General features: G+C 48.5%; 1 protein-coding gene across 1 annotated transcript in view; it reads right to left on the reverse strand.

The window, feature by feature from the left end:
* LOC128269048 (protein 4.1 homolog) overlaps positions 1–14881 on the reverse strand; it is a 42487-nt gene that overhangs the window by 3565 nt on the left and 24041 nt on the right. Inside the window, exons 2-14 of the mRNA XM_053006394.1 lie at positions 9949–10246; positions 9427–9872; positions 9204–9356; positions 8778–9136; positions 8535–8695; positions 7866–7964; positions 7015–7111; positions 6886–6956; positions 3210–6041; positions 1741–1965; positions 1368–1481; positions 1034–1195; positions 851–961 (exon numbers count right to left, since the gene is read on the reverse strand). Of these exons, the coding sequence (XP_052862354.1) occupies positions 851–961; positions 1034–1195; positions 1368–1481; positions 1741–1965; positions 3210–6041; positions 6886–6956; positions 7015–7111; positions 7866–7964; positions 8535–8695; positions 8778–9136; positions 9204–9356; positions 9427–9872; positions 9949–10101 (4983 nt within the window). The 5' untranslated portion in view covers positions 10102–10246. The remainder of the gene's footprint in view (positions 1–850; positions 962–1033; positions 1196–1367; positions 1482–1740; positions 1966–3209; positions 6042–6885; positions 6957–7014; positions 7112–7865; positions 7965–8534; positions 8696–8777; positions 9137–9203; positions 9357–9426; positions 9873–9948; positions 10247–14881) is intronic.

Genomic DNA, 14881 nt, shown 5'->3' on the forward strand with positions numbered 1-14881 from the left:
ACTGAAAGGGAGCCAACCAAGCGCATTTAACAACAGAACAAAAATCTTATGTTCAATAGTTTTACTCAACCATTCCACTCAAACTGCGTGCTGCCGCAGTCCGGGCGTGCCGGGTGTTGTGGTTGGAAGGAAGGATGGAGCGCGGAATGCGATCAACCTGGCATCCCGCATTCACCCTTCATTACTCACACACACGCACACACACACATAGACACATCATGATCATCAACATTTGCCGTCCTTCTCGCCACGTAGCTTTGCCAAGGGCGACTGGCTAGTGCGCAGCAGGTACCGTCGGGCTGCCTCTCGGCGATCGAAAGGGTTGATATTGATTTTGAGTGAAGCAACCTGCACTAGCAGACAAAGATTGCGGGACGTCAAAGAGAAAGAGAGAGATAGAAAGAGAGAGGGAGAGAGAGAGAGCGGGCGATTGCAACGATAACAAACGAAAGTAAATAAGCAAAACGGTAGTGAATCGTTCAGGTTCTGTGTGAGTGATAGTTTGTTGTACTGTAGACAGACGAAACACCATTACGTGGTAGCTGTTGTTTGCCATTGGGGTACGCAAAACACTGCCATAAACTTCGCACCACTGAGAGGATTGTGTGGCATTAGCATAAAGGAAGGTTCGTTCGTTCAAAAAGATGACTAGAGAACAACCATGGAAAAAGGTGGGATAATAAAATTAAATGCAAAAGACAATGTAGCAAAGAACGTGAACTGGAAAACACACTTTATCCAATTCACAATCAAATCAAAACTTCTAAAACAGGGATAAAGAGAAGCTGCAAAAAAAAAGTACAATTTGTGCCCCATTTTCGCCCATTCCACAATTGCCCGGCTCCCGTACCTGAATTGCCTCAGCCAGGGCCTTATCGTGGTCGATCGGATCGCCGTCCGACTGGATGGTGATCTTCTGTTCTACGCGTGTCTCCACTACGCCGTCCCGCTCCGTTTTGTACTAAAAACACATAGAATAAACAAATGGCTTTAATGTGAATCTACCAATGGAGTGAGATCGCGCGCCACTCACTGTGATGGTTTCAACAGTTCGCGTTTTGCTGGACACCGTCTGCGAGGAGACGATCTCACCGTGAGTTTCGGTGCCTTCGGTCAGATCATCCAGCACCACTTTACGGTGCTCTACGTTCGGCCCTTCCGGGATCTGTGAGGCACCGGCCACGTTACTAGCTCCCTACATATGAAGGAATAAAGTTAAAAGATCGCCCAATCAGAAACCATTGCAGCCAGAGTTGAAGAAGCGCTGTTTGTTAGCACATTTTAACGGCAAACAACATCGAACGGTTGTAGAAGCATGTGTATTTAAAAACGAACGTGCGCAGCAAACAAGAAACTGTCATACAAACCGTGTAGGACTTGTTGTGGATCACCTCCGCCAGCGAGTCGTCACCGTAAGGGCCGTCGATCGGCGTTCCGGAGTCACCGGAGCTCGTCGATGAGACACTGTTGCGGCGCGCGTACTAAACATACCGTGGTTCGGTGTTGGATCGACGATCGAGTGGATCGGTGTGTTGGAGGACCAACGCGGCATGCGATATTCACAAAGCACAGCGGCAAGATACGCAACACAAGCAACAAAAGGGTCATGCAGATGGCGAGGTTGAAGAAAACAAAAGAAAAGGATTCATAAATAGTAACCGAAAGTAATGAAGCGACGGGCGAAGTGGAAACGCATGGAGAGTAGAAGAAGGGGACGATCCTCGCGCAAGTCTCCCTTACCTGATCGCCGCTGGTTACGGTGGCGGTCGTTTTTACTTCCTGCGTAATGACCCGCTGCTCCTGGCGCTCGCCATGCTGCGTGGTGGTGGTGGCCACCGTTTTCTCTTCCAGCTGCTGTGTCTTGGCGTTCGTACCGAGATCCTCGTGCGTGGTCGCGGTACGCGTGGTGACGGCCGTGGCCGTCACAAATTTACCTGCATCCGCTCCGGTCGTCGGTGCATCCGCCTGGGTGGGAGGAGGACCCAAGGAACGTGGAGGGGATTGATGACGGACGGCGGGCAGTGGATTGCGGAATTACGCCGGGTCGTAATAAAAGCGTGTTTAGTAACAGTGTGAGTGAGGCAACGGAAAAAAGAACAAATAAATCAATAAACCACAGATAAACACAACAGGTAACTGCGTGTGCGGATTGTGGGATGTTCTACTTTCGCAGATTGGTTCCTAATGAGTTTTCAACAGAAAAATGCTTTCACCTCGACCGGGGAGAGGGTTTCATGTTAAATGTTAGATAGCCAATGGGAGTAGTGCCAATTAATGAGTGTGCACAGATCATTAACGACTAATGCCATAAAATGGATTCAAGGCCTATGATATTACACCCTGTTTATAGTTAATAGTTGGGCTGTAGTAGTTGTAGCGATCTAAATGCAAACCCATTCTGATTTGAATTAAGGAAAAGCCTGGAACTAATCAGGCTTCATTTCAAACTAAAGTTGAATTTTGAGTGTTAACATGTTTATAATTTTAAATTGGATTAGTATATATTTTACTGGTAGTAATCATCATAGTAGAATGCTACGAGATTTCCTTTATTTTTATCTATATTAAGCCATTTATCTATAGAACTAATTGTACAAACACGCTGGTTTTAATAGTCTGGTTTTTTAAAAATAATAGTGTATTTTATGTATTTCGAGAGTGAAATTGAAGTTGTGTGTTCTAGTAAAGGACAAGACCGGACGATCTACTCAATCGTACAAATGACACCGTCATTCTGACAAGTTTATGTAAATTGAAACTAATGAGACACCACATGAAAGAAATCGAGCCGAGAGAAATCCAACGCATGCAATCATCAACAATGTGGGAACAACAACCAAGTACTAGCCTACAGGACAATCAAACGCATTCAGAAGCCTAAATCAAACATGTAACAATCTATACCTATCAAAGAAGTGAAGGGAAGAATACGATACGATATAATAGAGTAGTCGAAAGAAGCAGTAGAGTAGTAGAGGCAGAGAAAAGCACAATCACACCAAATTCTACCCAAATCACAAAAAGCCAAGCGGAAAATACACACATAGATAGAAAAGAGAGAACACTACACTGGAAAGCAGCAGATAACCAAACCACATAAATAAAAACACAGAACCAAAGCAATCAACCAAAATGCATTAGAGTTGTTATGGTTTGCGTGGTGTCGTTGTGTGGCTGACAGAGTGGTACAGTTTCCCGCACGCTCCTACCTTGTGCTCCTGCGTGGAGTACACGATCTGTCCGGTGCCAAGGTTCTGCACCTCCTCTTCCACATTGTGCGTGACGCCGTCTTCGTTCTTGGTGATCACCTGCTTGGTGGTCGTCTTCACGACGGTCGGCGTGCCGCCGGCACCGGTTTTGGCCCCGGGAGCCGCTGCGCTACCGGACTGGACCTCCTTGATGCTTTCGCTACCGTACTGGGCGGTCATGTCATCGTCGGAACTTTCCGACTCGCGGCGCGTTGCCTTCTTGCCCATGTGCTTAATACCTTCGTAGAACTGTTCACGCGTGATCGGAACGGTTTCCTTCGTCACGGTTACGTTTTTGCCGAAGTGGCTCGGTTCGATGTCGGCATAGTTCAAGATCATCTTACCGGTGACCGGATCACGGATCGCCGTCGCCGGATCGATATCGCCCGTGTTTGGATCGATGTGACCCCACTCGGACTTGATGCGCCCGGTTACCGGATCGATCTCACCGCTCAGAGTCATCGTTTGCGTGACGGTTGTCCGTGCACCCGCAATACGCGGATCGTTCGGGTCCACGTTGTACGTTTCGCCCGTGACCGGATCACGCATCTTGTACAAGTAGAGTGTCTTCGGCGCGATGTCACGAATTCGGCCCGTTTCCGGCTCCAGATCGACCGTGCCCACGTCCACCTCTTCCGGGCGACCCCGCTCATCCTTCTTGGTGAGGATGAAGATCTTGATGATGACCATCCGGCCTGACTTGGGATCCACCTTGCCGACCTTCGTGTAGATTTCACCGTTCTCTTCGTTGATCTGTGTCGCGGCAAATAGTGGTTCGCCGGTCGCTTCATCAACCTGGCCCGTGGCCGCATAGATCTGGCCCGTGCCCGGGTCGATCCGTGTCGTGTTCGTGTCCAGTTTTGTCTGGCGTTCGATTTCGTTCGTCTTCGGGTTGAGGTAACCGTACAGCGTAATGACGAAGCCCGTCCGAGGGTCGACCTGACTCGAGGTGTAGATTGTTTCGCCCGTCTTTGGATCCTTGCCACCGTCCGGTGTCCAGACCTGGTTCGTTTTGGGATCCACTCGAACGTCTCGATCCTCGACGGTAGCCGCCGGTACGTGCTTACCGGAGACCGGATCGATCCGGCTGTGCACGATTCGGATCGAAACGATGCGCCCGTAGTCCTTGTCCGGTTTGCCCGTCTTTGGATTGGTTTGCTGCTTCAGCACCACCTGCCCGGTCACCGGATCGAGCTTGATCTCTTTCGTTTCCGTGCGTCCCGTCCGCGGGTCGACGAACGCGATCGTTTGCTTCACCAGATCTAGCTGACCGTACTTGGTGTTGATCTTACCCTCCCGGGTGTCCAGCTGGCCCGTGCTGCGGTCGATCACGATCGTTTTCGGATCGATGATACCCTTCTTGTCCATCTTGCCCAGCACGGACGTAACCTCCACGACCGGGTCCACCTGCTCACCGATGGCCAGCAAGTGCGCCTGGCTGTTGTCGAGTTTGTTCGTCTTCGGATCGGTCACCCCAACGATCGTAATCTGGCCGTTGCCCGCGTCGACCGTTACTGGCCGGACGGCGGAAGCAGCGGGCGAAGGTTTGCCCGTTTTCGGATCGATCGCTCGCAGTTCACGAGTGCGCGGATTGATGTCGCCATACTTGGTGCTTAGGATGCCAGTGCGATGGTTTAAAATGCCTCGGCTCTTCTCGATCTCTCCGTTGGTGGTATCGATCTTGCCCGTGGCCGGATCGACCTTCGACGTAATGGTTGTGATCTCCACAACCGAATCGTCATCCGGTACGACGATGATGGCCTGGCCGAGGCTTTCGTCTACCTTACCGCTGGCCGAATCCACCAAACTGCCGCCGACGACGTGCAGCTGGCCAGTCTTCGGGTCCACCTGCCCCTGAAGTGTTTCGTTTTGGCCCGTGCGGGCATTGAAGTTCACCACCGTTCCGGCCTTCGGATCGATCAGCCCGTACTTGCTCTCGATCTGGCCCGTCTTGGTGTCCAGCACGCCGGTCGAGTGCTCCACGACGCCCTGGGCCGTGTCGACACGCTTTGTCTTCGGATCAAACTTCGAAATGATGACCATAATTTTGACCTTCTTCTTCGCGGGTTCCGCGGCGGCGACGGCGGCTGCTGCTCCACCCTGCTCTCCCTGAATAAATGCACTGCTGGCGTCGTCCGCCAATGGACGGAACTTACCGGCCCCGGAGGCAAGTGGATCGACCGTCGAGCGACCTTTGTTGGGCGAGTACGAGCGGGCACTGGTGCGAACGCCCTTCTCGGCGTCACCCTCACCCGGCAGACCGCGGGCGGCCGATTTTGGCGAGAGCTGTTGGCCTTCCACCACGCGCGACAACGGTGAGCCCGGAGCCTTGCGCTTCTCGACCGACTCACGGACCTTCTCGTCCTCGCCGGGCGCATAATTAAACGCCAGTCCGGTCGCACGGCGCATCTGCGAGTTGGGGCTGAGCTGAGCTTCGTGATCGTCGCTCGGTTGGCGACCGCCAGCCGGTGCTTCGTCGTAACGGAAGCCACGGGTCTTGACGTTCTTCTTATGTGCCGCCGCCGCCGGGTCCTGTTCGCTCTCCGAGTATTCGTACGGTTTGGTGAAACCTGGCTTTTCCGGCTTCTTTTGCTTGCCGCTCTCGCCAGCGGACACTGGGGGTGGTGGTGGTGGTGCTTGTGGTTGCTGCTGTTGAAGCGCTTCCTTCGCCGGCTGCTTGTCTTTCTTGCCACCATCTCCGTTGGCCGTCGCCGGAACCTTGGTTGCCGATTCCGAGCCGGGTGATTTCTTGTCCTTCGGAGACGATTTGCGACCGGACGAGAACAGGAATCCCTGCAAGCCGTTAGGACGGACACGCACACACGGATTGACGCAGACGGTACCATTACCGGGACGAGCACAGCACACACACAGAAACCCCAAGGGTCGATGTTGATAAACAAACACACAAACAGACACAAAGTCACAGGAAATTCGTGTTCGTAAGGAAGGGAGAAAAAAAGAGGAAAACAAAAGTTGAAAAGTGAGAACAAATCAAAATCAATCAACGCTACCAACGAACCGAATCGCATATCAATCGAACGACAGATCAAACTCTTTATGGAAATCATTACGGCGACCGCATAGAGGAAAGCGAGATATCGCAAAAGAACTCAAAATGAGCAGTTTTAAACGAAGAATGTTTTGAATTATCAAAAAAAAACACTATTCAGCAACAGGACTACGCGCAAGATAATCGAAACCGTTTAGATGGCGATAAAAGGGTGCTTTGTAGGTTATTATCACCAAAAATCATTCGACACGATATAGAGTGTTGTTTTTAAATGCGACCACTAAAGGATGATATGGGGAGAGCGGATCAAAAAGTTGCTAGACAAAAACCATTAATTATCGACTTCGAACGAAATACGAGAACACGTGACAAATCTCAAACTGACTACTAGTTTAGTGAATCGAGTAAAATTGAGAAATTCTAAGAATCGATTATCAAAAACGATGCTACCGACTTGGAGAAAAAGACTATCAGTTCAATACTAGATACTGGAGAAACAAATAACAATGCCACGCCACAATCTCCTTCGTAAGTTGTTTCCATTGGGGCACTTGGCATCGTTTTGTACTACACCGAACACGATTTGATGACACACGGTACGACAACACCTATTGTTTCACTCACCCTGCGCTTGCCCGATGGTGATGTAGAGTCTTCTGCCGATGAGTTTAATGCGTCGGCCTGTCCGTTGTTTCCTAAAAAAGTTAATCCGTGTCATTATTGTGATCGTGTTGTGTGAAGTCGGGCACTCACCGTTGAGGGTTTCATCTTTCTGAGGTGTCTGCTGGTCAGGCTGTTGCTTTTCCTTTTTGCCTGCCCCCGGCAATACGGCCACTCCTCCGGCAGGTTTCTGATGTTATTTTCGGAGTTAAAAATTAGTAAAAAATAAACAAATTACTATTTGCCTCTTGCGTATTATGAGGGGCAATAAAACCTAAGATCGAAACAAATGCATGCAGAAGAAGAAAATAGCGATTAATGTAAAACAAACTGTGAAAAGGTGCAAATTCATTGAGAAAGTTGCAACAGAAGGCACTAGGTATGTACTGTACAACGTGTATTATGAAAAGGCGAATCGTTGCGGAAAAACTTCTTTCCCAAAAGGCTGATCGAACAACATTTGTGTCTTTGAAATGGCTTCGGATCCATAATGAACTAACAGCCGCACAGAAATGAAATAATTTACCAACGAAAAACGATGATGAATAATAAAACAAGGGCTACATTTTAATTCCTTAAAACGGTAGAAACTTGTTTGCGAAATAGCACAGCGATGGACAGCACATGCAAATGCTTTCCATAAAAGAAGCTGAATCTTTGTAAACATTTCTCCGAATTCGAAATAAAAATGAACAAAAAATGATTCATAATACTTTCCAGCGGTTCAAAACTGAGGACCGAATTTTGAAACCGTTTCAAACTAATGGAAACATCGAAAGTATACGAAACACAACTCTACCGACAATCGATCAATAAATAGCAGTGCACTTCGCCAAGCACACTTTTTACTGATCGAATGGAAAGAATTAAAATAAAAGATAAACACTCAAACAAAGTAAATATGCCACAGAAAACAGTTGGTGGTTCTGTTAATCGTTATTAACCTGTGCTGGGACAACGTTAGGCGACGTCGTTTCGTACTCTCCCTCGAGAGAACTCTGCGATGAGGCGGACGCCGTTCCCGTGCTGGATTCGCGCTTCAGCTGCTCATATAGAGCGGGGCGTGCGCGATCATTTATTCATTGGTCGAACATTTTATTGTACGATTTCCCAAAAAGGGAATCGAAAAACGTGGTGAGAAAACAAAATAGACAATCTGTTAGTAACGATGCCACCGGATGAGCGAGACAGAGAGAGAGAGAGGTGCAGCATTAAATGTACAGGAGGAAAGGCCGGCCAGCTCGGAGGCCGTTAACTTTTGGGCATTCGCGATCTGAACGAAGGACTCGAACGAGAAACCATAACACCATCCAAATAACAAAACACAGTGTGAGATTTGACTGGGAAATTTTGCACAATACATCCAAAAACAGAAGGCCACAATAGTCTACGAGTGTGTTTTTGGTTGATGGAAAGGCGCGGTCGATAGAGCGACCCGGTATAGCAGTAACGTGACAACGGGCGGGAAACGTGTGGTATCGATGCGATACGGGAGCAGACAGGGAGGATCTGCTTGCTAAGTGTGTGATCGTCCCCAAACAGGGAGTAAACTCTAAACAACGACAACAGTAAGAACATGAACGGGTTAGGCGATCGGAACCGGCTCTACTTACGCGTTCCTTTTTGTCCTTCTTGATTGGACTGCGCGAACCGCGCGTCGGTGAGTCCAGATCGGGAATGTGATCCGGCGGATGGGACATGGTGTGTCGCTTGTTGCCTCCATCCTTGTTGGGATCCTTGGCCGCGGCACGCTCCTTCTCCTGCTGTCCGAGAGCTGTTTGTGCGGGTGAGATTAATCACCATGAGTTCCAGTGGGAGTTTCCCCTACAAGAAGAAAGCCCTTAGGATGCCCTTACCATCCATACTGCGGCTCGACAGGCGCTTTCCGGTCAGGCTGCGCTTAAAGTCCGGAGCCGCCCGTTCGACGGGTGTTTTGCGTGTTTCGTAGTGCGTGCGACCCGAGTAGCGGTACTTGGAGCCGAGGCGCGGGAACAGGCCCGACTTTTGCTGCGGTTCCGGCGTCATCAGCCGGAAGAACGTGTGATGCTCGACGCACGCCTTCCACAGCTTCTTGGCCGCCCGGTGGTTTTCCAGCTTGAACCCGATCGTCGACTCGTACTGCTCGAACTCGCCCGGGCGTATCTTGATGTAGAAGTTGTTGCGTTTGTAGGAGATTTTCAGTATCTTCGGCCAGGCGAACCGATTGATGCGAAGCCTTGAAAGGGAGAGGTATGCTAATTAGTATTGCAAACAACGGGTCACCCCGCTTGAAGGGGACTTACTTGTCTCGATAGACGAGTAAACCTGAGGCACACACGCCGAGCATAATGTCGACCCCTTCCGAGTCTTTCGCCGGGTGGAGATCCACACCGTACATGGCGAGCTTTTTGGCGTTCTCCAGATAGTGTAGCTCTGCTTCCGCCGGTGTTTGGCTCCTGCAAAGGGATGATGATTTGGGATTAACCTTCACTTTCCACCGTCATCGTTGAATAGCGCTGCTCCTACCTGTGGGTCTTGTGCAGATCGATAACCTTGTCGAGCAGTTCCGGCGTCTGATTCGGGGCAATCTTGAAGTCCTTCAGATACGCCCGGTCCTTCATCTCTGCCGAATCGTAATCGCCCAGCTCGGACTGCACCAGGTACGAGCCGAGCAGGGCGTGTGTCACGAACGAGCACGGCAACCGGCCCTCGAGGATGTCGTTGCGCACTTGCAGGCAGAGGTGGTAGCGCGTGATGTCCTCCTGCAGCTGGGCCGGTTCCGGCGGGTAGAACTTAACCTCGAACGACAGTTCCCACGGATCGGTGCGGAAGAACTTGGTGACCGGCCGCTCGAGATCGAGCCACGTGCGCGGGTCGGCCGCTGTGTGGTACGTCAGCCCGAAGTAGTCCTTCTCCAGAATGTTCAGCCCGGCACACACCGAGTTCAGCAGATCGCGGCCACGGCATTTGCGCTACGAGAAACAGTGGAAACTTACTTTTAAAAAGATTGCCCCGGCGAGACACCAGCAATGAAGGGGGTTGGCTTACTTCTATCGTGACCTCGAGCAGTGAACCATCGAGCAGTGTCACCTTGGCCAGGGCTGCCTTCGAGCCCGTCACTGGCTTTTTCTTCGGTGTGCTCGGTGTAGTGGCCGTCGCCGCCGCAGCGGCCTCTGCCGATTTCGCCGACTCTCCAGGCATCGCGTTGGAGTGTCGCGCCGTCTAAGTCCTACGTAGTCTCACGCAGTGCCGTGACTCCTATTATCTTTCCTCTTTTTAAGCGGGTCACCCGGTCAACGGGGGCGGCTTCCGGTCTCTAGCGGGAGCGGAAGCACGAAGCAGAACCCTGAAAATGAAAGAGAAACACAAAACGGTCAAGGGAAATGAGAAAAAAGAATTTAATTACAGCCATTATCGAACGGCGGGAATACGATGTGATAGAGCAACGCCGTCACACATAAAGAGGCCATCCCTTCTGCTAATGTAACGTTGCAGAGCGGCCAACACGGGGTGACGCTCACCACGAGCTCATCGCACCGATAACGGAGCACCGATAGGATCTTTATTTTGCGAACGCGCCTTTGTTGGTCACCGGAGTGAGTATTTATGTTTCCCGTTCCCTTTTCGCGCTGGCCAACACTGTGTGCCATCCAATCGCTGGTTGGAAAGCCTCCGCAAACGGTCGAGAGAGCCACACCCGGGGACAGCACACGGAGTCGTCGTCAATGCATTCCAGAGGAGCAGTGAAAATCAATCAGCTTTTACGAACCGGCGACGACCGCCTAGGAGCCTAACTGTCTGTCTGTCTGTCTGCGTTCGAGTGATAATGAATCGAGACAATGACAGCGATTACGGGCCGTAATGCGTGTTGGGTATGCATTTGCGAGGTCCTCAATTGGCCAGGCCATTTGCAGGCCTCCAATATTGTTGCCGTCGGAACGGAATGCATAACAATCGGGAACGAATAGAGAGAGGTTGGCAAAGGTGTCGTCGTGGCAGTTACCCATCAACATAGATTAGTTCTCAACATAATTGGATTTTTTCCATTTATAAGTCATTAACACACGTTCAAAAGTATAACAATGTGCCTCACGCTAATTTAACAATAATTTTAATGGATGGTTCGTCCATTTTTATTTTTACTTTAGCTCATCAAATCTATTTTGAATAGTACGCAGAACCCCTTTGTTACTGTCCTTACTTTTCTTTATCAATTTTGACATACTAAAATCAAGCCATAGTTTGCCTTTGAGAAGTCTATAAAACGACTAAAAAAGGAGATTAAAAAGGAGGATTCAATTTTTAATATCTGTTGTTTTTTTGTCCAAAAAAAGTTTCAAGCCAAACAGCGGAACAATTGTTGGAAAAAAGATTGGAAAACCTCTTACGTACGCTTTAGGGATAAAGGGAAGTCAACGGAACAAACAGCCACAATACCAATAACGTCAATACCAATAACGATAACATCATGCCCTTGGCTTGTCTTAACACTCAACGTGGCATAGAACGTAAAAAATATATATTACCCTCATAGAGCGTGTGTTTTACGGGACTTTTGTTCCACAACTGATCCCCGGCATGTTTTCGGGTTAATAATGATTTATGCGCGTTTCTCAGTGTGCGAGCCACACACACACAGAGCAGAATACCAAACGACGGCAGTGATAAGGAAGCATGCTCACTTTCTAACGGTTCTATGTGGCATGTTACAGTTTCCAGCGGCACACAATAATCCCTAATCGCAGCGGCGGCCATGGTAAAGATAACGACACACGCGGAGAGAGATACGTGAGAAGAAGCGGCAAGAAAATAAATTCCCAACGTGTCTCGAACGTGCAGCTTCCTTGTGCATTCCCCGGCGAGATCATCAATCATGGTGAGTAGCGTACTTTTTTTTAATGGCTGTGCGAAACGAAACCATGTCAAACTCTGCGGACACAACAAGACAGGTGTTCTGTGCCCTGCCGGTGATGCAGAATGCACTTTTGCGCCATCGGCGAAGCCGATCAGTCTGTGTGTGTGTGTGTGTGTGGCCGATGACGTGGACGTGTGGCTTCGATAAGCCTTATCTTATCGGGGACCTTCACTGCCCGATTCCGATTTTCGAGGACACAGTGACACGTCTTTCGTGTCGTTTGTGTATCGATAATGTTGCGTTCGTTTCGAAACGTTTGAATTTCGGTTTTTTTAGACAGATTTCCGGAACATGTTGCATCCTTTTTTTTAAAGACCCAGCACAACGAATCAATGGTTCTTTTTTAGTCCGGTTGTTGTCTCTTTCGGGCACGTTCTCAACTCCACGTGCACGTTACACGGTGCCGCGATGTGCATTTATGAACCACACAGATTTATGTGCATCGCACATAACTTTTATACCACCAAAAGGCACCTTCGGAAGCAGACTATCATGTTTTGCTACGGCCGGATCGTGAAGAACGTGATGCAAGAGCCGCAAACGATGGCCGGCACGGGGTCAGCGAGCGAGTCAGCTTTTATATTTAGCTCAATGACATAATATGCTCGGTCGAAGTGGGAATGGTGCTGGTGATTCCCAATGGACTCAAACGTTTCAAAGTGAAAGCAGTAATTTCTTGCGCGCAGACCACAAAGTTACAAGTTGATAAGCAATGGAGTCGTCCCCAATGGGGGTTTGTTTGCGTTTAGCTAACCGAAGGAACGATTCAGATTACTGTAGTGCTTGAGGTGACCTTTCGAGTTTGGCATAAAATCGCAGCAAAGAAGCGTGTTGAAATGAACAGGTAGACACACAAAACATCATTCTTAACTTACATAATGTAGTAGTAAATGTTAAAGCCATGATGACCGAAGGGAAGTAGAAAGACGTAACAAACAACGGTAAATGCTTGCGTAAAGAACAAAAAAGCTAAATAAAATGAAATGTTCAGCAACACCAGTAGGAAACAAAGAACTAGCAAAGTAACCAAGATCAAATAGAGTTCATCATATCCAAGATATCATTCAAAAAGATGATAAAAATCAGCTGTGCTGAAGGCAAAGTGGTTCCTTCTGCACAGCAGAGTGCGTTTGTGTTGTGCTGGTAGATCCATTTCTTTGTTTCCAAACATTTAACATCATCATCATTACCACCATTTCATCATTGTTTTGTCCCGCAGGATGTACGTGTGTAAGCGGTAGCGGGTTCTAATGGTACCTGCTTCTCCGGTACATTAAAACATTGCCACACTACCGTCGCGGGAACGAGAGCTTTAATGTTACTTCGAGCGTTAAGAGTTGTTGCGACCGGATCCTGGGGCAAACAATGGCACCCACCTTTCGCGTTGATGGAACACTACCCCATTATGCAGCTACTGTTACCGTGTGTACAAGAGGGCACGGTTTGCCACTTCCCGGTTTCCCGAACGGTTCACGATGGGGCGCCGCCTGTTGCCTAGTCTTATCCCGGCCATACGCCGCTATGACCCACGTCTTTAGACGGCGAAAGGTGGAGAAGATGTGCGTCAAGTGCGCGCGCGTCCGGCGTTTGTTCGATGTCTCACCGTCAGCCTAAATCGTGTCAGGATCTTCAGAAGGCCGCGCCCAATTTATTGCCAGAGAAAACAACAGAAAATCACAATCCCTATCAGACCGGAGAAGGACGAGGAGCCAACAGGTTAACTTCGATTAAGCTCGGGTTTCGTATGGGACTTTTTCGTCCGTGTTTTGATTTCTATAATATATTTTGATGCTCTTATTTTGTAATTTTAGTAAGTTTTACAAAAAAGTCTTTTGCAATTGGCTTTTTTGAACTTCGATAATGGACAATTGTTTTGTGCTTTGATTGATTGATTAGACATTTGTATTCTGTTTTACTCAACACTTGGCTGATTGAAAGCATTTCAAGAGTTCTTTTGGTCTCAAAATGTGGATTTAGATCATACAAAAGCGAGTTTTAATTAAACGGCGCTAGCGGCAACGCTGGTCAGAATACACCTTTGAATGGTCCGCTCTTTAATGAAGCATAAAGTTTGTTCTATGTTTACCAGACAGGCCCTTAAAACGGTTTATGGCTTTTCATGGCATCATTGCGAATTGAGATTAGTGTTCGGGGTGTTCCAAGTACACTATTTATTGCCGAACTGCTGGATGTTTAAAAATTAGCAAACACTCACAAAATAATGCAACAGTTTTGAAATAAAGGCAAATTTATAGTGTAAAAAAACACATAAAAGACTCTCTTATCATATTTTTCTTCGGTGAAGTGAACTCATTCGAGGTTGTGTTAATGCATTTTTATTTGTGTTCATCGATCGTAACAAACCCGGCCGAGTGTAAAAGAGGATTGCGCTTGGTTTGCCGTCGTCAATCGTTGGCGAAAAATAACACCTCGCTCATGTATAAAGAAGTAATGCGCCCTCATGTCGTATTTAATTTGCTTCTTTTACACCCTTTTTTCCCACTTGCCAAAACGTTTTACGCATTTTCCTTTACACTGCACCGAAAGATAGAGAGTTGTTGTTGGTGGGTTGGTGAATGTTATTATTTTCTCGACACAGAACCAAAAAAGGAAAAAGGGGGGCCATTTATGATTCAGCATAGCGAGAGACGGGGTGGCATCGGGTAGCGCTGTTATCATTTTGCGTCGTCGCGGCTCCGTCATCTTTGCGGGGAACTCTCATCGCTGGGTTGCGACATGGGGCGATACATTTCCTGTTTACCACCACTGGGGAGCAGCTTTTTGCTTTCTTTGAATTTTGATAACACCCAAACATTGATCTCCGATTGTGGCAAAAGAAAACACAAGTGAGTGATGGTGCGCGCTGGTGCAAATATTGCCCAAATCGGGGCCACCCTACAGGATGCACTTGCGCCTTGAAAGAGTTTAATATGGAACGATCCAAAACCTGCCATCCATTGCATCACTGTTGAATCCAGGCAGGGTTTTATCAAACCCCTCCCTGGTACGGGTGTCCGATAAGACACTCGCCGTGAGTATGATAGCCTGGTATATTGCGGGCTTTTA

Source organism: Anopheles cruzii, chromosome 2, assembly GCF_943734635.1.
Source record: "Anopheles cruzii chromosome 2, idAnoCruzAS_RS32_06, whole genome shotgun sequence".
In the NCBI taxonomy this organism is placed as follows: Eukaryota; Metazoa; Arthropoda; class Insecta; order Diptera; family Culicidae; genus Anopheles; species Anopheles cruzii.